Raw genomic sequence first — 23,000 nt, forward strand, 5'->3', positions numbered from 1 at the left:
AAGCCATTGACGGAACATCCCTCCATCATCAAAAGATCACAACATCCCATTGAAAAAATCCTCTTATCTGACATGCCAGTTCACAACATCATCAAAAGATAAGATTTCATCATCAAAAGGCAACATTAATTGAAAAAATAGTTTATTGAGCATGGAAAACACCCAAATAAATAATATTAAATTAGCTCCAAGTCATTGAGACCTGAGAGGCTGAGACAATCCTCTTATTTGACAGGATAGTTAAAAACATGATCAAAGGGCAATAAGACTGCCTTATTCAATCCAACAAGTAGATGGATTCACGCCTCAGAGCAGCTGATTTTCAACCCATGGAAAAGCCATTCACTGACATCCCTCCATCAATGCATATGACTTGTCCTGTTAAGAAAACCAGGTGCAGGCAAGCATAGAAACGCGACAACAGAAGAGACCTCCCCTGGTTCCCAACGCGTCTCATGGGGGTTCGATTGAAAACCTCCTTCACAATGTTCTCATCATCCAGACTCTGAATGGTTGGGGAAAAGCATTAGATAACTCATGATCACAGAAAAAACTAGCCTCATAATAACAAATGTGTTGCTGACGTTAATTAACCTAATTCACCTAGCTCCTAAGACTGATATACGTCCATATTGCAGAGCTGAAGCAATAAAAATGTTCGATAAGATAATCGTGTTGCAGAACTGAGCGTCTCGCGTTAGTTCATGAGAATTGAAAGGGAAAAACATGTAGAAAGGAGATGAAACGTTAATTAGAGAACTCGTGAGTTCGGAGAATGCTGTACATGTGCTGTGAGTGGAGTTCGGATGAACCAGGGTGCAACTGCGTTAACCCTTATACTGTCCTTGGCCCATTCGCACGCCAAATTCCTTGTAAGTTGGTTCATTGCAGCTGCAGTGTACATGTCATTACAGGTCCTAACAGAACAAGCTTTTGCAATAGAAACACAAGGAAAATTAAAATGAGAAAACAGGTCTAGAGAAGTAGTTAAGTACCTTTAGAAGCTGAATACAGAGGATAATGAGTGTTCATAGAGACCACACTAATAATGGAAGACATGAAGACAATCTTTCCAGCCCTGAAGCTTTCAAAAGGGGATGTGCAAGTTGGGAAAATGGAAAGCAGATTGAAGGTTTGTGTTCATGAGAGATGTGAAATCCTCAGCTGTGTAATCTAAGGTCGCTTTATATATGTTTGTCCCAGCATTGTTTACCTGGAGATTTGGAAGAGTTTAAAAGGCTATTGATTAAAATTTATAGAACACTACTTATTTGCGCAAATTCAAGTTATATGCATTCATGATACAACAATTAAGGCTTCTTAATCAAGTTATAATAATAATAATAATAATAATAATAATAATAATAATAATAATAATAATAATAATTGCACGTGTGTAGTGATGATGTGGGTGGATCCTTGTCCTTTCTTAGTAAAAAACCAAATACAAATTGTCATTTAATATTTTAATCATTAGGAATTTAAAAATTTGAGTACGAGAACACCATTAAGACAGGATGCATTATTTTAAGTAAGTTGCATTATTTCACTTACAAGGATATTAAGCTTCCCGTCAAACAGAGATGAAACCTCCTTCATCAGCTTCTCTCTGTCAGCATTAGAGGATACATCACAGACTGAACCAGTAACTTTGAAACCCTTCTCCTTCCATTCCCTAACGCGTTCATTGAGCTCGTCTTGGTTCCTCGAACATGTATGAACAGTTGCCCCTAGCGCTGCTAACTCTTCCACAATAGCATAACTGATCAAAATGCATCAGCAAACTGTACTCTTTGGCATTAACGACTTCAATTATTGATGCATCGTGCATTGAAAGATAATTAAAAAAAAAAACTAAGGTTTTTCGAGCTCTAAGCTATTATTTGAATTTCGGCGGATAGTGTTGGTCTCTTTCCATAGCCAACGGTCAACAATCAACTTGTCCAAAATCTTAACCAATCAGCAAGAGGCAAATATAATTCTTAAGCCACCAATTTTAACTCTAAGAAACATCTACAAGGAAATTGGAGGGAGATACTAACGGATCGACAAGAATTTTATAAAATAAGGGACCAAAATATCATCAAATCTGAATCTCAAAAAGGAAGAGAATGAAGAAGGAAAAACTAAAGATAGAGTTAAAGTTTTAGTCTGTTTCCGAACTTATTTGCAAACGTAAGGAATCTGGTTACCTTAATCTAGAAACAATGTAAAGATTTATGAACAGTAGTGTATCATCTTCCATTAAAATTAACAGGTTTAGGCTTATGTATGAAATTAAGACAGCGGAACTAAAATAAACATCAGGCAAGGTGAAGGTAGAAAGGAGATGAAGGAGCTCTAATTACCCGAGCCCTTTGGTTCCACCGGTGACGAGGGCTGTCATTCCTTGGAGACCCCATCTCATATCCCTGCTATTGCTCTGTTCTAGAGACATCTTCTCCTTCTCTCCTTCAAGCTCAATAATACATACAGGTTATAAACAGTACACTGAGTAGCCAGAATAAATGGGGAAAGTAAGTGAGAATGTGAGCCACGAAGTTTGCAAAACAATGAATGAACGTCATGGCCATCGTCAGGATGTGTGGGTTAAAGATGGATTGGAGCAGGAGCTACCGTTCAGAAGTGGGACAAAGGTAGTTTAGTTCATAGCCACTCAAAAATATATTAATAAACATTAATATACCAAATTTTATAGATAATCATTGAATTGATACAAATAATTGTATATCTTTTTCTAGTGACTTGGATTTACATGAAGGCATAGAATGGTGTGGTCTTGAAATATTTTTTTCAATCACAAATAGTTTATAAGGTAGTGTTTGTTTTGGCTACTTGTTTTTAAAAAATTATTATTATTTATTTAAAATTAATATTTTTTAGATTTTTAAATCATTTAATTGTATTTAATATTAAATTGTTAAACCCACTCCCCTAAACGGCACTCGAATTGAGGTGTTTACAATCATTAAAATAAATATATAAGGGGATGATTTCTAATGGTTGTCTCTACAGTAATTCAAAAAAGAGGCAAACTCAAATAACAAGAAAAGGAGATGAACACACCTCGTAAGATTTTGCTCGAAATAAATGTGATATTAGATAGGATTTCGAAACAAGTATTATTTGCCTCGTGGTTCTCGAAACTATGGCATGAGCTCACTATATTCACTCTAAATCTTGTTTGTTTATGGGAAGTAGTCTTTTAAAAATTATTTTTAAATTTATTTATTTATTATTAAAAATGTTTGTTAATAAAAAATACTTTTGAGTAAAAGAAAAATTTGGTTGATTTACATGAAAGCGTTTTCTTTTTTATTTTGGGTGAAAAACACTTTTTTAAAATTATAAAAATTTAAAAATATTATGTTATTTACTGATTATATCAAATTTAATTCTCAAACTTTTGATTGTTATATATTTTGTTTTGATTTTTTTTTTTAATTTTAGCTTTTAGGATTAGATTTAATTTGATTTTTATATCAATTTTGATCCTTATTTTTATGATTGTTATTTTTTTCCTCATATTATTAATTGAATTTTTTTATCTATTAGATTTGACCCTCATTCTTTTGATTGTTATTTATTTTATTTGAAATAATTTATGAAATTATAGTTTTTTTAAAAAAAAATATCATCTTTCAACTTTTTTATCTATTAGATTTTATCTCAATTATTTTGATTTTTTATTTATTTTATTTAAAATAATTTTAAAATTAAATATTTTTTTTTAATTTTATTCTCATTTAACCTTTTAATTTATAAGATTTATTTCTCGTTATTGTAATAAATTTTAAAAAAAATATATTAATAATTTATTTTTTGACTCTTTTTTATAAGATAGTCAAATACTGGAAAGTGTTTTTTAATTTTTTTTTTTATGATATTACTAAATATTAAAAAATAATTTACTTACTAAAAAAAAAAAAAACTGTTCTATTAAAAAACAGTAGATGATTACAGTTATGTTTTCCCAAGGTGCATTACTTCTCATATTGCGATTGAATTGCCCAGAACAGACAGGAATCAGCAGCACCAGGACTTCAGGCACCTCCCACCATCGATGCATAGTATTTAAGTCCACTACAATCATTATTAACCAGAAGACGGGAATACAAGAATCTATCAAGAAGAAACCAATTTTCTCAGTTTACAGAAGGAGTTGAGTATTGTCTCCACCACCGCATATAACCTTCTCATATTCTTTGAAAATTAGCAAATATTAATTGAAAAAATAGTTTATTGAGCATGGAAAACACCCAAACAAATAATATTAAATTGGCTACAAGTCATTATTGAGAGGCTGAAAAAATCCTCTTATCTGACATGCCAGTTCACAACATCATCAAAAGATAAGATTTCATCATCAAAAGGCAACATTAATTGAAAAAATAGTTTATTGAGCATGGAAAACACCCAAAAAAATATTATTAAATTAGCTCCAAGTCATTGAGACTTGAGAGGCTGAGACAATCCTCTTATTTGACAGGACAGTTCACAACATCATCAGAAGATAAGATTTGCGAGGACAGTTCACAACATGATCAAAGGGCAATAAGACTGCCTTATTCAATCCAACACAAGTAGATGAATTCACGCCTCAGAGCAGCTGATTTTCAACCCATGGAAAAGCCATTCACTGACATCCCTCCGTCAATGCATATGACTTGTCCTGTTAAGAAACCTGGTGCAGGCAAGCATAGAAACGCGACAACGGAAGAGACCTCCCCTGGTTCCCCAACGCGTCTCATGGGGGTTCGATTGAAAACCTCCTTCACAATGTTCTCATCATCCAGACTCTGAATGGTTGGGGAAAAGCATTAGATAACTCATGATCACAGAAAAACTAGCCTCATAATAACAAATGTGTTGCTGACGTTAATTAACCTAATTCACCTAGCTCCTAAGACTGATATACGTCCATATTGCACAACTGAAGCAATAAAAATGTTCGATAAGATAATCGTGTTGCAGAACTGAGCGTCTCGCGTTAGTTCATGAGAATTGAAAGGGAAAAACATGTAGAAAGGAGATCAAACGTTAATTAGAGAACTCGTGAGTTCGCAGAATGCTGTACATGTGCTGTGAGTGGAGTTCGGATGAACCAGGGTGCAACTGCGTTAACCCTTATACTGTCCTTCGCCCATTCGCACGCCAAATTCCTTGTAAGTTGGTTCGTTGCACCTGCAGTATACATGTCATGACAGAGAACAAGCTTTTGCAGAAGAAACAGAAAGAAAATTAAAATGAGAAAACAGGTCTAGAGAAGTAGTTAAGTACCTTTAGAAGCTGAATACAAAGGATACTGAGTGTTAACAGACACCACACTAGTAATGGAAGACATGAAGACAATCTTTCCAGCCCCTGAAGCTTTCAAAAGGGGATGTGCAAGTTGCGACAAATGGAAAGCAGATTGAAGGTTTGTGTCCATGAGAGATGTGAAATCCTCAGCTGTGTAATCTAAGGTCGCTTTATATATGTTTGTCCCAGCATTGTTTACCTGGAGATTTGGAAGAGAGTTTAAAAGGCTATTGATTAAAATTTACAGAACACTACTTATTTGTGCAAAATCAAGTTATATGCATTCATGATACAACAATTAAGGCTTCTTAATCAAGTTATAATAATAATAATAATTGCATGTGTGGCGTTGCAGAGACCATCTTTCCAGATCGGTTTCGTCAAGAATGATGTGGGTGGATCCTTGAATCTTAAGTGGTTCTAGAATTTGAATAAAAGAACTGATTGTGTATGGAAAATATATTTACACCCTTACCCTTAGAACGCATTATCTTAAGCAAGCTGCATTATTTCACTTACAAGGATATTAAGCTTCCCATCAAACAGAGAGGAAACCTCCCTCATCAGCTTCTCTCTGTCAGCATTAGAGGATACATCACAGACTGAACCAGTAACTTTGAAACCCTTCTCCTTCCATTCCCTAACGCGTTCATTGAGCTCGTCTTGGTTCCTCGCACATGTATGAACAGTTGCCCCTAGCGCGGCTAACTCTTCCACAATAGCATAACTATCAAAATGCATCAGCAAACAGTACTCTTTCGCATTAACGACTTCAACTATTGAGGCAAATATAATTCTTAAGCCACCAATTTTAACTCTAAGAAACATCTATAAGGAAATTGAAGGGAGATACTAACGGATCGACAAGAATTTTATAAAATAAGGGACCAAAATATCATCAAATCTGAATCTCAAAAAGGAAAAGAATGAAGAAGGAAAAACTAAAGATAGAGTTAAAATTAACAGTAAGGAATCTGGTTACCTTAATGTAGAGAAACAATGTAAAGATTTCTGAACAGTAGTGTATCATCTTCCATTAAAATTAACAGGTTTCGGCTTATGTATCGAATTAAGACAGTGGAACTAAAATAAAAATCAGGCAAGGTGAAGGTAGAAAGGAGATGAGGGAGCTCTAATTACCCGAGCCCTTTGGTTCCACCGGTGACGAGGGCTGTCATTCCTTGGAGACCCCATCTCTTATCCCTGCTATTGCTCTGATCTAGAGACATCTTCTTCTTCTTTCCTTCAAGCTCAATAATACATACAGGTTATAAACAGTACACTGAGTAGCCAGAATAAATGGGGAAAGTAAGTGAGAATGTGAGGCACGAAGTTCGCAAAAACAATGAATGAACGTCATGTCCATCGTCAGGATGTGTGGGTTCCAGATGGATTGGAGCCGGAGCTACCATTCAGAAGAGGGACAAAGGTGGTACAGTTGGGGGTTCATGATATCCACTCAAGATAAAATTAATATTATATTTTAAAAATGATTATTTTTTAAAATATATTTTTTATTTAGAAATATATTAAAATATATTTTTTAATTTTTTTAAAAAATAATTTTTGATATTAACACATCAAAATACTTTAAAAGTATTTAAAAAATATTAATTTAAAATAAATAAAATAATAATTTTTTAAAAAATATAAAAATAAATAAGACTTTAATATACCAAATTTTATACATAATCATTGAAATGACACAAATAACTGTATACCTTTTTCTAGTGACTTGGATTGACATGAAGGCATAGTATGTCGTGGTCTTGAAATATTCTTTTTCAATCTCAAATAGTTTACATGGTTTTGTTTGCTTTGACTACTTGTTTTTTAAAAACTAATTTTTTAAATTAAAATTAATGTTTTTAAAAATTTTAAATTATTTTATTGTATTAATAGTAAATTGTTAAACCCACTCCTCTCGAATTGAGGTGTTTATAATCATTAAAAAATTATAAACATTTTCACAAGGTCAACGACATGGGTCACAATGCTCTTAAAAATATATATAAAAAAAGGGTCACAGGTTTCTAAGATTAATGCATGCATCTTGACTGCTGAAAGTTACTGTCCTTGTTCTTCCCAGGGACGTTCTTGATTTAACAAACGACAACATACAGATTAAGGAGAGCAAAGTGCAAGAAATATTGCTATCATACAATACACTTAAGCTTCTAGCTCAGTGATTAACTGCAAGATTTACCTTGCGACTATTCCGAGTTCGATCCTCAAGCGTATCAGCCTGTCATCCTCGCAGTGCCTTACCTGTCTACTGGGCTTGCAGGATGTTCAGTGGACCTGGGAAATAGTCGTGGTGTGCGTAAGCTGGCCCGGACATCTCGGGTTAAAAAAAAAAATATTGCTATCAGGGAGTTACAGAGGTAAGATTAATTTCCTTGTCCTCGCTCTGGTGTTCATGTTTTCAAGTAAATTTCACTTTTGCCTTATCTTTACTTGCGTGGCAAGAAATTTGTGTGTATACTTGCAACTTCATTTTAAGTTTCCTTTACTGGATATCAGACCCGGAAGAAGCTTTGCTAAGCCTATCTGTAAGTCACAGCTGCTTGATTAATACTCTATCTTCGTCATACTCCAGTAAATAGTACAGCTTCTGATCGATCTACAGCTTGAAATCTCAGGGTGGGATAGTTAATAGAGCAGTTGGAGAGACTCATCCTTTTCCTTTTCTTTTGCCTATATTTGAATTTATCCATTTCTTGCTTATGCTTCACCTATAAAAGAATCCAATAACTGCAGTACTCCATTTGCCTCTCAGGTGATGAATATTGTAAAGAGAAAAAATATTAAACGGTAACGTCCTAACATATATTTATATTATTTTTTAATATTTTTCAAGTAAAAGCTCTTTTAGGTTTGAAACTTACACAAGTTTATATTATTTTATTAAATAAATAGAGATGGTGAGACTTGAATTCGTGACCATTTAGTTATTAAGACTTTGATATCATATTAGAGAATCAATTTAATCTAAAAATTTAAACTGTTAGGTAAAATTCTAAAATATAATTTATGTTATTCTCTAACGAATATAGTAGAAACAATTCTTCTGATTATTTTAGGATACTTAAACGTAGACAGAAATGAACATGGCCAGCAGTTGAAGTCATTGTATTTTCATATTTGACTATTCAGCTAGAGTCGACTACAGAGAAGAGGTATTGCCTTTTTTTCATATGTATGATCCATGCCTAAAGTGAAAGTTTTTTAAGATTTCATTACTGTTGGCAGGGTGAAAACTGGGAAAGTAATTCCTATGGATTGGCGGGGTCAGAAAAGGTAGAGAAAACTGGAGCCGAAGGAAAAGTTCTTGAAGAAGCTAAGACTATCAACAAATCCATATCAGCTCTAGGAAATGTAATAAATTCTCTGACAAGTGGTCCAGCTACCAAATCAAGCCATATAATTCATTTTCTTGATTCAAAACTTACCCGGATTCTACAAGATGCTCTTGTTAGTTTCTCGACACAGAATCCATCTTACAATAAAGTATCTCATATTTGTATTGACTTCTGAGTCTCATCGTATAGGCTGGGAACTCCAGGACTGCATTTCTGTGCTGTTTCTCACCAAGCTCTTCAAATACATCAGAAACAATGTCTACACTTCGCTTTGGTACAAGGTATGAAAGTCCGAAGTCCACCATTTGGAAAATGATGAAGAAAAAAGTTATGAGCACCTAGATTAGAAAATTCTTGTTGTCTGAAAGTACAACGATGCCATTAGTTAGTTTAAATGATAACCACATTGGAAACTATATATGCAATAATTACTGAATGATCTGTTTATGGCAGTGCTAGGTTCCTGCATTCATTTGAGGTCCTTCCATCTCTTGATTTCATTTTTGACTTTACATTGTTGGCAGGGCAAAGCATATAAAGGCATCATCTATAGTCAGCTGAAGAGAAGATAAACATGCCGAAAAGCATGGAGAAATCACCCCAACTAAAGAGGAGTCATGTGAGGGAATTCTAAATAAGGTGAGAAGTAAATTAATTGCGACATGACAAAATTCTAAATAATCTGAGAATTAAACCGTGACGCTTTAACATGAACGATTTTAAATTTTGGTACTACGATAGTTTCCATTTGTAGTTAAGGGAGAGACTGGATGATGAAGATGTGAAGTTACTTGAGTAGTTATTCATACTGGAGGGATTAATCTTAGACCTTATTTCAGTAGAAGAGCTGGAATCAGGCTATCAAGATGTTACTTCGCAAACAATTTCCTCATTACAGCAGGCAGCAGAAGACAATGACTGGTCAGCACTTTTTCCTCTGCTTTCTGGCTGCCTAAACAACATTTTCGAAATCAAGGTGAAAATGAAGAAAGAGCAGTTGTTTAATTCGCGTGTCATGTGATTTATTTCTCACTTCGACATCAAGCAACTTTACCGTTTTTGTCTCTGAAAGCAGTTCATGACTGCACTTTGGAGTACTCAGAAGTGACCATTATTATGTTGAAGGAATTTGGTTTGAGTCCAAGAAGTCATCGTACACCCTCTAAGTGCAGTAATGTTACTTTGCAGCTTAAGAGTGAGAACCAGGCTCTTAAGGCAAGACTAGCAGATGAAGAAAGGTTTGATGCAATGTTCAAGATGGTGAGTTGAAACCGTGTGGCTAACTCAAGGCGCTGGCTAATGCAATATTTAGGGAATGCCACTCTAGCACGGGAAACTCTTACAGGATAGTTTCTGATTCTGCTAAATACTGTAATGAACATATGGATTTTGGCTCTGATTTTGCACCCTTTTGAACATAGAAAAGGAAGGTATCAAAGAAAACGCGCACTGTAAAGATATAAAATAGGTATAGGTTCTGATCCATCCAAGTTGTATGATGGATTTGCCACCCTCTTTGAGTCTGTTCTTGAGTTTTTTGGTCACTGCTGCAAGTATTTTGCACTGTGTGGTAATGGTTTGTTGATGGAATTCATAATTTAGCCCTTCATTACTGTTATTACTTCAGTTAAAAAGACAAAAACAGCAATCTTTTTCAAATCTTAAACCTAAATTCGAACTTGGGTTTTCTTATTTAGCTGCATATGGTGAGGAATGAGTTCCCAGACTCTAGTCTCATATTTTCCTGTTCAATATTTCGCGTGAGAAATGATTTGTGGCACTAATTTTGTGCCACTAGCGTGACAAGAATAATCGCCCATTGCCAAATGATACTATTCAAAGTCGTTGTATTTGAAGTGGCCTACGGAGTTTACATGGAAACCTGAGATTCAAAACCTAATTTAAATTGAATTTTTAGTTGAATGGAATAAGTCGGTTAAATCTATATAACTTATCAAATTTTTAATGACTCAATTAACTTAGCTATACTTAATATAAACTTGATAGGGTGAACACTGAAAAAAAAAAAAAGGACAAGATGCTGCTATTTTAATGAAATATAGTTGATTCGATGTCTCAGAAATTAATCTAATAACCTAGATCCTTTTCTGAATTAATCCTTTAATCAAATATAACATCAATCATGCTATTTATATCCATGGACCTAGCATGATTCTTCTAACAACTATGGTGTTATTTAGAAGTGACTATCAATTCCTAAAAAAAAAAAAAAAAGTGGAAAGATATGATTAAAGACAAAATCAGAAAAACATCAAATGAAATTAAGTTAAGATTGTTAAAATCATAAATTAACTTGTATAGTTATATAATTTTACAAGTTAATTTGTATTTAACATATAAAATCAAATTAAAAATTCAAAAACCAGTAAAATTAAACTCAACTCTAGTAAATTCAATAAAATCATGCAAACTCACAATTTTGCACTGATTTTTATGGGTTTTGGTGAAGTATAAATACTACCTTAATCAACTCTTTTTTCTCCCAAATTAAACCAAAAAAACCCTAGCACACTCCTCTCAAACAACCCGACACCAATCTCTTTCTAATCTCCTTTTCTTGGGCTTAATTAGGCTTGTTCGGCTCCGATTGGGCCCTCTTGTTTCTTTCTCTGTTTTATTTTTTCTTCTCCTCTTTGTTTCGGTTTGGCCACCTCCCTCTCCCTCCTCCTCCTCCTCCTCCTCCTCTTGATGGACCTAAGAGATTACTTTGGATTCTTGAGTCTTGAGTTATATGTTTCTAACGGTACTAGTCGTGGCCTTATGCGTGCACCCAAGAACATTTTGGAGTAAAATAGTGAGGAAAGGAAACAACCCTTCAAAGTATGCTTCACAACCTAAGGAAAAAAAGGAAAAAACTTTGCTTTCGGGGCAACGAGGCACTTATCTTGCCTTTCCATAACTCAAAGCAAGCATTCCCTATGCCCATAAAAGCACCAAACCTCTCTAATTATTACACAGCTTCTTAGCTTCTAGGATTGGGAAGTTAACTAGTGATCATGGCTAGAAGAAAAATTGCTCTCCAAGTTTTCATCCTTTTATCCATCCTATCATCCGTTGCAAATTCAATTGATTTCAATTACCCCTCTGTGTTCAATTTTGGTGATTCAAACTCTGACACAGGTGACCTTGCTGCTGGTCTAGGCTTCCTCCTTGATCCACCTAATGGACAAATTTACTTCAAAACTCCCACTGGAAGGTTCTGTGATGGCCGTCTCATTGTTGATTTTCTAAGTAAACTTTCTATTCTCTAACCATGCCAAAGATTGCCATTTTTATGCATGCAATATGATGATTTTATTTACACATTCAATAGCTAATCTAGTCAAGCTATTTTTCTTTACTGCTATATATATTCAAGCATGATCATAGTTATCAAACCCGCTCACCCACTATGCTAACTTGGTAATCTATTAATTGGGAGTCTGAAGGAGGTTGAATTTGGTTTTACAAATCAACTTGTGATGTAATTGACCGGTTAAACTAAATAAAAGATTAACAAGTTAATTCTAAAATATTAAAAAAAATATCTAAAAATTAATTTCAGATCTCAAATAGTATAAAACAATCACATAACCAAACAAAATGATTAATTGTTTCTTTCCTCGTGTCCATTTCAAATAAGTTCATGGATTCTTGAATTGCACACAATGCCCCACCACCGGTTTTTATTTCTTCATGGTTGGTAACTATTATTTAAAGGTGAATGCTCCTGGTCTTTTTCTTTCATCGGTGAAGACATATCCTCATCCTCTATAGCCCTAGCCTGTCAATGGAAACCAAAAACTTTTTCCTCTATGTTATCGCATTAATCTCCATCTTCTTGCCACTGGCACAATCTGTGCACTTCAAGTTTCCTTCTGTTTTCAACTTTGGGGATTCAAATTCTGACACTGGAAACCTTGTTGGGGCTGGCATTGAAAGCATTGGACCACCTTATGGGGAAATTCACTTTAAAATACCATCTGGGAGATACTGTGATGGCCGTCTCATTATTGATTTCCTCAGTAAATCTCCAACTATCATTGAAATTTTTCATGCCTTCTAGTTTATATCATGCAGCTCTGTTTCTATACTCTGTTATTCCCCTGTTTTCTCTGTTTTAAGGAAGACAAGCCTTTCCCTCTGTTTTCTCTGTTTTCTTGCTCTGTATTCCCCTGTTTCTTCTGTTCTTAGGATGGAATAAATCCCATTTTCTTGTTGATATATTGTATAATTGTTCCTTTTGTGTTAAATGCCTTTATTTTTTAGGAATTTTTAGGAGGCAAGTAATGTTAAGTACAAGAATTGATTGAAAATAGCAATGCAGTTAGAAGTACAAGAATCTGAAAAATTTTGATTTTCAGTTTTTTTTTTTCAATGTTCACACTCTGTTTCCTCTGTTTTCAAGAAGGAAGTATTGCAATTTGTTTCTTTCATTCATGTGGATGTGTGTTTTCCAGTGGATGCAATGGAGCTGCCCTTCCTAAATGCATATTTGGACTCAGTTGGGGTACCGAATTTTCGAAAAGGATGCAACTTTGCAGCTGCAGGATCAAGTATACTTCCAGCAACTGCAACATCTGTGAGCCCATTTTCCTTCGGGGTTCAAGTGAATCAGTTTCTACGATTCAAAGCTCGAGTTCTCGAATTGCTGGCCAAAGGTATGTACATGGCTCACTCTCATACTGTAAGCCACCATTACTGAGAAAAACCTGATTGACGGTGAACAGTTTGATAAAGTTCTTACGCAAATGTTAATGTCTGAAGTATGGCAAGAAGTGTAAGAATCATTGATAGTTTTTTCATGTTTCAAACCTTGTCACAGGTAAGAGATTTGATAGATACGTACCAGCAGAAGACTATTTTCAGAAGGGTCTATACATGTTTGATATAGGCCAGAATGATCTTGCCGGTGCATTTTACTCAAAAACACTTGATCAAATTGTTGCTTCAATCCCAAACATTTTGGTCGAATTCGAAACCGGGATCAAGGTTAGATCCTAGTTCTGTCATTTCCTTTTCTTTAAATTTTTTTGACGCTAAACTGTATTGAAAGGAACATGAAATCTGCAACACTGATTGATTATTTTCATGCTCTAGAAACTATATGACCAAGGAGGTAGGAATTTTTGGATCCACAACACGGGTCCTCTTGGTTGCTTGACTCAGAACGTTGCAAAGTTCGGAACTGATCCATCAAAGCTTGATGAGCTAGGATGTGTAAGCGGGCATAATCAAGCAGCTAAGCTTTTAAATCTTCAGCTTCATGCTCTCACTAAAAAGCTGCAAGGCCAATATGCTGATTCAAATATCACATATGTTGATATCTACACAATAAAATCCAACCTCATTGCTAATTATTCCCGATACGGTTAGTAATCCTCAGTTCCTTTATTATGAGAGTTTTTAAGTTTTCATCCTTTTCTTATCAAAAGAGATGGAAAAGTCTAAGGAAATAAAAGACATTAGATTCTAAGTGAATATGATTTTGCAGGATTTGAGCAACCCATAATGGCATGCTGTGGATATGGAGGACCACCACTAAACTATGACAGCAGGATTTCTTGTGGGCAAACAAAAGTTTTGAATGGGACCAGTGTCACAGCCAAAGCATGCAGTGATAGTACTGAGTATGTGAATTGGGATGGAATTCATTATTCAGAGGCAGCAAATCAGTATATTTCATCACAAATACTCACTGGAAAATTTTCGGATCCACCATTCTCTGATAGAATGCCTTTCCTTCTCAATCTCAAGTTCTGAGGAGCTAATTTGCTGACTGTGCTGTAATTATTCTATTCATTCTTATTTCATTTGTTCACAGCTGAAGATTAAATGCAAGCACTAATATTATTAATAAGTTCTGACTGGTGCTCCATGATCTGATTCTTAGCTATAAAAGCTTGATGTTGCAGATTGCAACACCAAAACCCTATTTTCTCAGAGTTCATCGTAGAATAGCACCAGGACAATGATATGATGCTGTGAGCATTAGATGAAACCATGGTTCTATACACATTTCATGAGCATAAACCAAAAATCTGTACTTATCCTCTGGTTGCAAGTTTCTCGTCAAGAACATTACAGACATTTGTACAACTATGTGCCACCAGGTTTTGTAGAAACCTAGAGGAAAGAATTTGAGAAACAAGCCTAACAAAAGGGTTATGACCTATTTCTTTGAAACATAAGCATAGTATTGCGCCATGGGAACAACAAAAGCAATCACCAATAAACCTCCAACCACTAGAGTGAATTGTCCCCTCTTCTCTTCTGTCTCTTCCTTGCTTTTGAAGTTGGATTCTCGTTTGTTTTCTTTAGTCGTTGGACCGCCTGGATCTGGAAGCCCATCGATAGCAGCCACTAACCTCTTGGCACTGCTATAAATCGCTTCATTGTACTTTTCTTCCGTCGCCAAGACTGCAATTGAAAACCACATGGTCATCAGCATCACTGTTCTATCTCAACTAATGCAGTTCTTATGATCATGATGTTAAATGAAAAATGGACAAGAAATCTTTTGGTTATAATCTTAGCTCTAAAATTGATGACGTTTGAGCTTGTTAGAGAGTTGCAATATGAGCAAGCACACGTAACTTGAGCATCCTCATCTCTAAGACTAATGACATCTGAGCTTGTGTGACAATTGCATCATGTGGAAATACAATGAATTTGTGTTCTGTATAAAATAATCTCATTTCAACAAAACAGAACTACTATTATAACAGTTGAGTCTGAATTGATGTGTGAGTAGGGAACAAAGGATGAACTCAGTACTCTTTAACACCTGTGCTGAGATCCAATGGTATACTATGTTAGCATTTCAGAACTTAGTTGGACCTCAAGATTCCTAAACCTCGGTAGCTTGTGCGCAGCTAATGTTTGATAATAGAATTAGGCCCATCTCCTTCTGAATCAACAGAAAACCAACATAAGTTTCATAAGATTGTAGGTAGTTTCACTTTCTTGGATTTTTCAAAGAGATAACTTCTCAACAACAGTGTAAACCAGCATAGAATGGATGTTTACACTTCTCTAGAGTACCATGGTATTGAAAATTAAAGCAGTCTTGAACCCTTTTTAGGACAAATGGTGATTTGAATTTGCCATTTTTCATTTAAAAAATCAGTCGATTGTGAAGCATCACTTTGTAATGAAATTTAAGTGCTTAAAGAATTTTAATGCTGTGCATGAGATCTAAACAAAGGATAGTATCTCCATCATGCTTAAGCTCAGTCTGTATTTTGGGATCCCTTAAACTTTTGGTTAGAGCTTCATTAGGATCCCTACACCATCCCTCACCATTTCAAATGAAATATCGTTTCAACCAGACCTGTTAAAGCTGTTTAGATTGAACAAAAAGACCACCCTAACTACCATGAAACACAATGAACTAAGGAAATCTGGGGAAACTAATCACCAACTTGAAAATTGTACAGTAAGTGCATGGTTACCAGGAAGGTTCTCCGAGACAGTGGAATCAAGAACAGTTTCTCCAACTGCTTGGATAAATGCAGGCCCCCCTGTAATTGCCCCTTCCTTTTGGCTGGTTACAAGCACAACAATTCCCTTGTTGCTGCCCTCTTCAACAGTGGGATACCATTTCTCCAGAACTTGGTCGGCATATTCAAAAGCATCTGCTTTGCTCTGCAACAAACATAATCTTTATTCAGTTATATGCATCTATGAAAGAGTTAAAGGGAAACACACATGCCTTTAAACTTGTCATCTATTAATTTGGCAATAATGTAACCGAGATTGTAACACTAAAAGACAAATGTCTGCAAGTCAGTTTACTTGCTGTTCCATTTCTCGGAACAATCAAAAGCTTGCTTCAAAAGTGGAAATAATCATAGTTTGCTAGACTAACTACACATTCAAATCAACAAAGAAATTATACCAAAAGACTTACAGTAAGCTTCCTAACAGTAATGAAATTGATCTTGAAGTTCTTCCTCGATTCCAAATCAGATAACAGCTGCTTCAGATCAGATTTAGTCACTCTACTAAGCACACCAGCATCATCAAATATATAAGACTCTTTTGGTGGCCCTTCATTGAGCACGTCAAATTCAGATGCTTGAGCATTTCCAATGTACAACAGCGGACTAAAGTTGAGTGCCAAAGAGAGAGCTAATGCTGCTAGGCCTTGTTGAGCATAACTGAACCAGCTATTGGGCACCGACAAAGATTGAGAAGTGTGCCTTTTGAGGCTAGAAGTGATGCTCTTGTGGGTGAAAGAGAGTGAGTTTGATCTTGTTTGAAGCGAAGGTAGCAAATGGGATTTCGAAGAGGATGGTTTTGAGTTGAGGAGAGGAGAAAGAGAGTGCGAAGAAAGTAAGGTTTCCATGGGAATGAGAGTGAGAGTGAGAGATCAACAGAACAGAAATGGCGGACACAGAGAGGGAGATATTATGTTTTCTACATCATTTTCTGGTCTCTCTTTGGTCGAGGAATTTGAGTGGTTCGGATTTCTTTTGTTTTGGATTGGCTGGCTGTTATTTGAAATGGATAACCCCCTCTCACACAGCCATGCAAAGACTATGGGGTCACTTTGGTCCATCCGGGATTGATAAATATAATTTATGTGGCATTATCAGATAATCATAGAGATAATCCAATGAGAAAGAGAATCAAACTACTTACAATTACGATGAATGATAACATAATTTGGTAAAATTTACTCCAAATCTCCAAAACACCCTTCCTTTGTTAAGAGAATCCAAGAGATAAAATCCCCACCACTACCCCACATTATCTTCCCTCCATTTTTTTTTAACTACCATGAAATCCAAACTCACTATCTCATGGCCATTCTCCTGTCCCTCTCTCCTCACCACCACCCTCCTCCTCTAAACCCTCCACAAAATCCAAACCCCAATAGCCCAAAACCAACCCTTCAAGCCACTAGCCTCCCCAGCACCATCTCTAAGAGACAGTTCATCTTCAAAACTACTTCACTTTGTCTCATTTCCTTAGCCACTCAACACCCTCTTGCACCAGCCTTAGCTGAACCTTCTCCACCTTTAAAATCTGTTCTTTCTATCCTTGCCAATACAAAATCTTGGTTTCAGTTCTATGGTGATGGTTTTGCCATCAGGGTCCCTCCTCAATTTGAGGACATCATGGAACCAGAGGTATATTTTTCTTAATTTTTGTTATGGCTTCACTATTCACCCATACATTCTTATGTTTTTAACTGTTTTGAGTTCAAGTTTGAATCTCTTGAGTTCTTTTTATCAATGTTGGTAGTCATGGGTATGGTGTTTTGGCTACTATTGCTAACATTTTGCACAATTTATTCTTACCAATATGCAATGAATTGGCATATATAATTTTAGTTTAGTGGGTTTTAAAGGATAAAGGATGCTCCAAATTGACCATTGGTGATAGATACAGTAAGCTTTGAAACTAAAACTTTCAAAATCAATTCAGTTTTTCTTAGAGTTAGATATCTTGATTGAGGGAATTGAATGTCAAATGTGTTCACAATGTCAGAATTTTTTTTTTCATCAACTTGGTTATTGTATCATGTTATTAGGATTACAGTGCTGGGCTGTCTTTATATGGAGATAAGGCAAAGCCAAAGACCTTTGCAGCCCGTTTTGCATCTTCTGATGGGTATATTATTCTACAGCAAGTTCATTCTCTTTGATGTATATATTTATTCAGCTTTCCATTGGAGTAAAGCATAAAACTGTATAGTAATGGTCATAGTGTTCACGCAAGTTTTTTGTTGCATTTTCTTTTTGTCAACATAGATCTGAAGCTCTAAGTGTTGTCGTTCGCCCTTCCAATCAACTGAAGATCACCTTCTTAGAGGTTTGTGTGGTGAAAATTGTCAAACTTTCACCTTTATTCTAGTATTGGTTTGTTTCTGTATTACTCTGCAAGACTCATTAAACTTCCTTGTTCATTTTCATGGTTAAATTTGGAACTAAGGCAGTTGATTGTAACTCTTGACATGTCTACTTCGTCAAATTAGTTAATTTCATTGCAAACATCTGCGAGATTAAAAGTCTGCTAAAATTTAATGCCCCCAGCTAAGCATCTTATTGTCAGGGCACAATGCCAGCATTTTCCCTGATTTTAAACATGGTAGGATATCTCATCCAAGACTACAATGATTTTCAGGTTATCTAGGGTTATTATCTTGTAACTTAACCTCTATATGAGTTTTCCTGTTGGTGGGATGGCAGATATCACTCCTTCATTGTGAACTCCATTATCCTTTTGCTGTTATAATTCACAACCTTCAAGTCTTGTACTTATTTCCAATTACGAAAGAAAAGTAAAATGGATGAATAATGCCGCCAACCCCCCCCCCCCCCCCCGCTCCCTCATTTTAGATTGTTCCAATTTTAAGATCTCAAAGAGTAATTCTCCGACAAACTATGTACTTTTCTAACATGGACAGGCTAAAGATATTACTGATTTGGGATCATTGAAGGAGGCTGCAAAGCTCTTTGTTCCAGGTCTGTCTTTGCATTCAGTTGTGTTATTCTTGAAGTTTTGATTCTTAGAACCAAAAATCCTTTGTATATATTGAACTTTCTTTTGGAATAAACAAAATAAATTAAATGGTTTCCACTTTTCCTGCTGATCATTTGTCATTTGAAAAAACAAGTAGATTAGCATTCTTCTCAACTATCTTGTTCTGGTAGCTCAATTTATATGCAATGGCAGGTGGGACAACTTTATACTCTGCCCGTACACTAAAAATTAAAGAAGAGGAAGGTTACAGGTAAATTTATCTATCTTTGCTTGATTCTGGGGCTCTTCAATTCGTAAATAATGCTATTGAAGTAGAACAGGCACCTTCCGGAATATATTAGTTTATTCAGTGTTAGATATATATATATATATATATATATATATGACACTGAATAAACTGCTGTATTGTTTTATAAAAATTAGCTGTTTAGAAAATAGGAAGTAATGGTTGTAATGGTATCAATCGAATACCCTCACTCCTTGCATTTATCAGCTATAGAAGCATATATTTTTCCTTCTCCATTGACTTGGATAATAAACACAAATACCATCACCCCTACACTAAATCTGAAGCAACCAGGATGTCAGCAGGGAAATGATATTTTATTTGAACAAGATCATGGATGTTATAATTACAATACTTTTCTGACATATGTGTTCCATTGTTTGTTAATTTCAGGACTTATTACTTCTATGAATTTGGCAAAGATGAACAGCATGCGGCACTAGTAGCTGTGGTTAACAGTGGAAAGGTTAATACATTCACCTTACAATTAGAATATTGATTGCATTGCCCATGTCTTTAGTGGAATTAACTCATTACTCTGTCAGAATTCTTTGGATAAAGCCAATATATATAGCTTGCTCATGTGCCCCAGCATGGAAACCATAAATGATCTTGTATTAATATTTGGCCTCGCTGAACATTCTCCATCATCGTGATTTGTTAGATTTTACAATTCACTAGCTGTTATTATTGTAATTTTAATGCAGGCAATTATCGCAGGAGCAACTGCCCCACAGTCGAAATGGGACGAAGATGGTGTAAAGCTTCGGTCTGCTGTTATTTCACTGACAGTTCTGTAGGAATCTGCTCGGCGTCTGATTTTCCAGGTTCATAAACCGAGTGCTTTGGAAAACAAGTCAGATGGCTTGTTATGAACAACATTCTTGAAAGTATTGCATGATAGACGTGTAGAGAGACCTAAGATCAATGATATATCAGCTTCTCTGACTTACAGGCTTCTTTTTCTTGGGTTTATAATCTTAACTCCTGTAACATGACAATTCCAGCTGGTACTCTGTCATGCTAAGATCTAAACCGCATACTAGTTAGTTTATCCTTCCAAGTTATGTGATGGTCATGTCTTGGCATCTTCAGGGCTCAGAACTCATGTTTTATTATCTAAATCCTGATACAAATTGAACCCTAAGAGTCTAAATAAGCTACTTCTTTTTATGTTTTTCCTATCTTTCAGCTGTCCTGGCATTCTTCTTATCGCTACACTGTGTTTGATGCAGTAGAACCTGTTGCATAGTGGATTGAGGAGGCATTCTAAACTAGCCACGAGCACAGAGATTCACTTTCATGCAATCCATTATTTGTTCTGATTTGTAAAGGTCAGCTATCAGCAGCTTACTTTCACCGACAGCATGCGGCTTATAGAGAGAAAAGATTTGATTTGAGGGATGTTTTTTCCTTTGCGTTCGTATTAGGAAAGTTCTTAACCATGTGGTTATAATAAAATTTTGAGTGGAACACAATTTTTACTTCATTTTCGACAATCCATTAGCTGTAAGGGGATACTGGGTGAGTTCTTTTCACTTTGATTTTGACTCATTCATTTTCATTTTACTCCTGAAATGCTTCCACATGATCTATTGATTGTCATGATGTCTAGACATGTATCTCGCATGGTAGTTATAAGACCTGACCTGGAGTTCCCTCAGCTGAAGACTCAGATTTTAAATTGGGTGAGTTGATTCGGTTCAATCCAAGCTGTTTTTTAAAGAAATAACAAGATTTTTTTTACTGATTCGACTTGGGTCAAGTTCTAGATTAGCAGGTCACAAGGTTAACCTGTGAGGCCAAACCATGCTTGAAACAGAGAATTTTCCACTCTTATAAGTAAACATTAACCAACATTTCATGATTTGTTTTTTAAAAAAAAAATCCGGGAGATTTGTTGGTCACATTGATGCAGTTTTCTCTCATATTGGCCTCACAGATTATTATGAAATTGGGATATTTAAGCCCAAATAAGATATGTTCATCAGTCGCTGCCTCCCCCTCATCACATCTCTTATATATGCAGGGTGGCCCTCACAGTACATGGCATCCACACAATTTACACTGGCATTGGAATAGATTAGTGAAAAAAAATCTACTAAATTCAAATTAAAATCCAATGATCATTAGATCATATTATCTAAAGCTGATGTTCAAGGTAATGGCATTGTAGCAATTCCGCATGCAGTCGATGAATCCATGTCCGAAATGATCAGGAAAAACAGCCTAGTAAGTTCTTAGATGGAGACTTTTGTGCAGTAGTTGGCATCATAAATGCAAAGAGCCTAAAAGAAATGGCAATCTCTCCATTAAATTTGACAGCTCCAATCTCTCCAGTCTCCACCTCACTCCACCTTCCAAGACAAGACTTGAGTTATGAGTTGATTTCATCTAAGATTACTCGAGTAGTATGTTGAATAAGTTAACTTATATGTTAATTAAAAAAATAAAAAGATAATATTATAATTTATAAAAAACAAAACTATATTAGGCTCCGTTTGTTTGCAGGAAAGTGGTTTCCTTTTGGAAAGTGAATTCCTGGGGAAAGTGAATTCCAGAAAAGTATTTTCCAATATTTAGCAGTGTTATGGAAAATGAACTGGAAAATTATTTATTAATGAATTAATTTTTTTTTCAAGTTTATCTAATATATATAAAATATTTAATCACTTACAATAAAAAAAAAAAATCTAAAAAGTATTTATAATGATGAATTTTTTTTATTATATCCTATATTCATACATAGCTTATTAAAATAATGAGGAACAAATCTTACAAATTAAAAAGTTGAATGAGAATGAAATTGAAAAAAAATTTATAATTTCATAAATTATCTCAAATAAAATAAATAATAATCAAAATAATAGAGATCAAATCTAAAAAATTTTAAAAAAAATGAAAGATGAAGAAATTAAAATAATAATAATCAACATTTCATAAATTATTTCAAATAAAATAAGTAACAATCAAAAGAATGAGGACCAAATTTGATAGATAAAATTTTTTAATAAAAATATGATAAGGAAAAAGCAAATAGTAATTATAAAAATAAGGACCAAAGTTAATATAAAAATAAAATTTTAAGAGATGAAATTGAAAAATAAATATTCAAAACAAAATATATATACCAATCAAAAGTTTGAGGATTAAATTTAATATAATCAGCAAATAATGACATTTCTAAATTTTTCACAACTTTCAGAAAGTGTTTTCCCCCCAAATTTTTCAGGAAAACACTTTCCTGAAAAACAAGTCAAATTTTCTTTTTACTGAAAAGTGTTTTCCATTGACCAACTTTCCTACTGGCAAACAAACACAAGAAAGTTTGGAAAGTGTTTTTCCGGAAACCACTTTTCGGAAAACAAACACAGCTAAAGGGAAAACACTTTCCTGAAAACCAAGTCAAATTTTTTTTTTACTGAAATTGACCGGAAAGTATTTTCCGTTGACTAGAAAGTGTTTTCTGTTGACCGGAAAGTGTTTTCCGTTGACCAACTTTCTTAAAGACAAACAAACACATGAAAGTTTGGAAAATGATTTCCGGAAACTACTTT

The 23,000-nt window shown here is 34.9% G+C and overlaps 4 protein-coding genes and 3 pseudogenes across 8 annotated transcripts; 4 read left to right on the plus strand and 3 right to left on the minus strand.

The window, feature by feature from the left end:
• The window catches only part of LOC118060856 (sodium/hydrogen exchanger 1-like), a 4,455-nt pseudogene extending 4,211 nt beyond the window's left edge, over positions 1-244 (plus strand).
• LOC118053258 (tropinone reductase homolog At2g29150-like) lies at positions 126-2,636 on the minus strand (annotated as a pseudogene).
• Positions 2,637-4,379: 1,743 nt separating this feature from the next.
• LOC118053257 (tropinone reductase homolog At2g29290) lies at positions 4,380-6,641 on the minus strand. The gene is made up of 5 exons (XM_035064461.2): positions 6,442-6,641; positions 5,821-6,028; positions 5,281-5,500; positions 5,078-5,184; positions 4,380-4,799 (listed from the first exon to the last, which is right to left on the minus strand). Exons 1-5 carry the CDS (start codon positions 6,528-6,530, stop codon positions 4,617-4,619), a joined length of 807 nt encoding a protein of 268 aa, XP_034920352.1. The 5' UTR covers positions 6,531-6,641; the 3' UTR covers positions 4,380-4,616.
• Positions 6,642-6,646: 5 nt separating this feature from the next.
• LOC140954453 (kinesin-like protein KIN-1) lies at positions 6,647-10,105 on the plus strand (annotated as a pseudogene).
• Positions 10,106-11,627: 1,522 nt separating this feature from the next.
• Positions 11,628-14,534, plus strand: LOC118053254 (GDSL esterase/lipase At1g54790). Of its 2 annotated transcripts, none has more exons than XM_035064458.2 (5): positions 11,628-11,915; positions 13,124-13,324; positions 13,489-13,655; positions 13,764-14,034; positions 14,158-14,534. In XM_035064458.2, the coding sequence occupies exons 1-5, from the start codon at positions 11,681-11,683 to the stop codon at positions 14,424-14,426; spliced, it is 1,143 nt and encodes a 380-aa protein (XP_034920349.1). In that variant the 5' UTR covers positions 11,628-11,680; the 3' UTR covers positions 14,427-14,534. The 2 variants fall into 2 exon arrangements, with proteins under 2 accessions (XP_034920349.1, XP_034920348.1); XM_035064457.2 differs by lacking the exon at positions 11,628-11,915 and adding an exon at positions 12,337-12,688.
• Positions 14,535-14,688: 154 nt separating this feature from the next.
• On the minus strand, positions 14,689-17,143 carry LOC118053256 (UPF0603 protein At1g54780, chloroplastic). Its single transcript, XM_035064460.2, has 3 exons — positions 16,576-17,143; positions 16,118-16,310; positions 14,689-15,083 (listed from the first exon to the last, which is right to left on the minus strand). The coding sequence occupies exons 1-3, from the start codon at positions 17,011-17,013 to the stop codon at positions 14,836-14,838; spliced, it is 879 nt and encodes a 292-aa protein (XP_034920351.1). The 5' UTR covers positions 17,014-17,143; the 3' UTR covers positions 14,689-14,835.
• Positions 17,144-17,339: 196 nt separating this feature from the next.
• On the plus strand, positions 17,340-21,031 carry LOC118053253 (uncharacterized). Of its 4 annotated transcripts, none has more exons than XR_004688334.2 (8): positions 17,340-17,800; positions 18,205-18,284; positions 18,425-18,485; positions 19,081-19,138; positions 19,350-19,407; positions 19,837-19,909; positions 20,164-20,270; positions 20,682-21,031. XR_004688334.2 is itself a non-coding variant. In XM_035064455.2 (8 exons), the coding sequence occupies exons 1-7, from the start codon at positions 17,471-17,473 to the stop codon at positions 20,241-20,243; spliced, it is 753 nt and encodes a 250-aa protein (XP_034920346.1). In that variant the 5' UTR covers positions 17,354-17,470; the 3' UTR covers positions 20,244-20,270; positions 20,682-21,031. The 4 variants fall into 4 exon arrangements, 2 of the variants coding, with proteins under 2 accessions (XP_034920346.1, XP_034920344.1); XR_004688333.2 differs by having other exon boundaries at positions 17,341-17,800; positions 20,679-21,031; XM_035064455.2 differs by having other exon boundaries at positions 17,354-17,800; positions 20,151-20,270.
• The last annotated feature ends 1,969 nt before the right edge of the window (positions 21,032-23,000 follow it).

The sequence above is a fragment of the Populus alba genome, chromosome 13, assembly GCF_005239225.2.
Source record: "Populus alba chromosome 13, ASM523922v2, whole genome shotgun sequence".
Lineage (NCBI taxonomy): Eukaryota > Viridiplantae > Streptophyta > Magnoliopsida > Malpighiales > Salicaceae > Populus > Populus alba.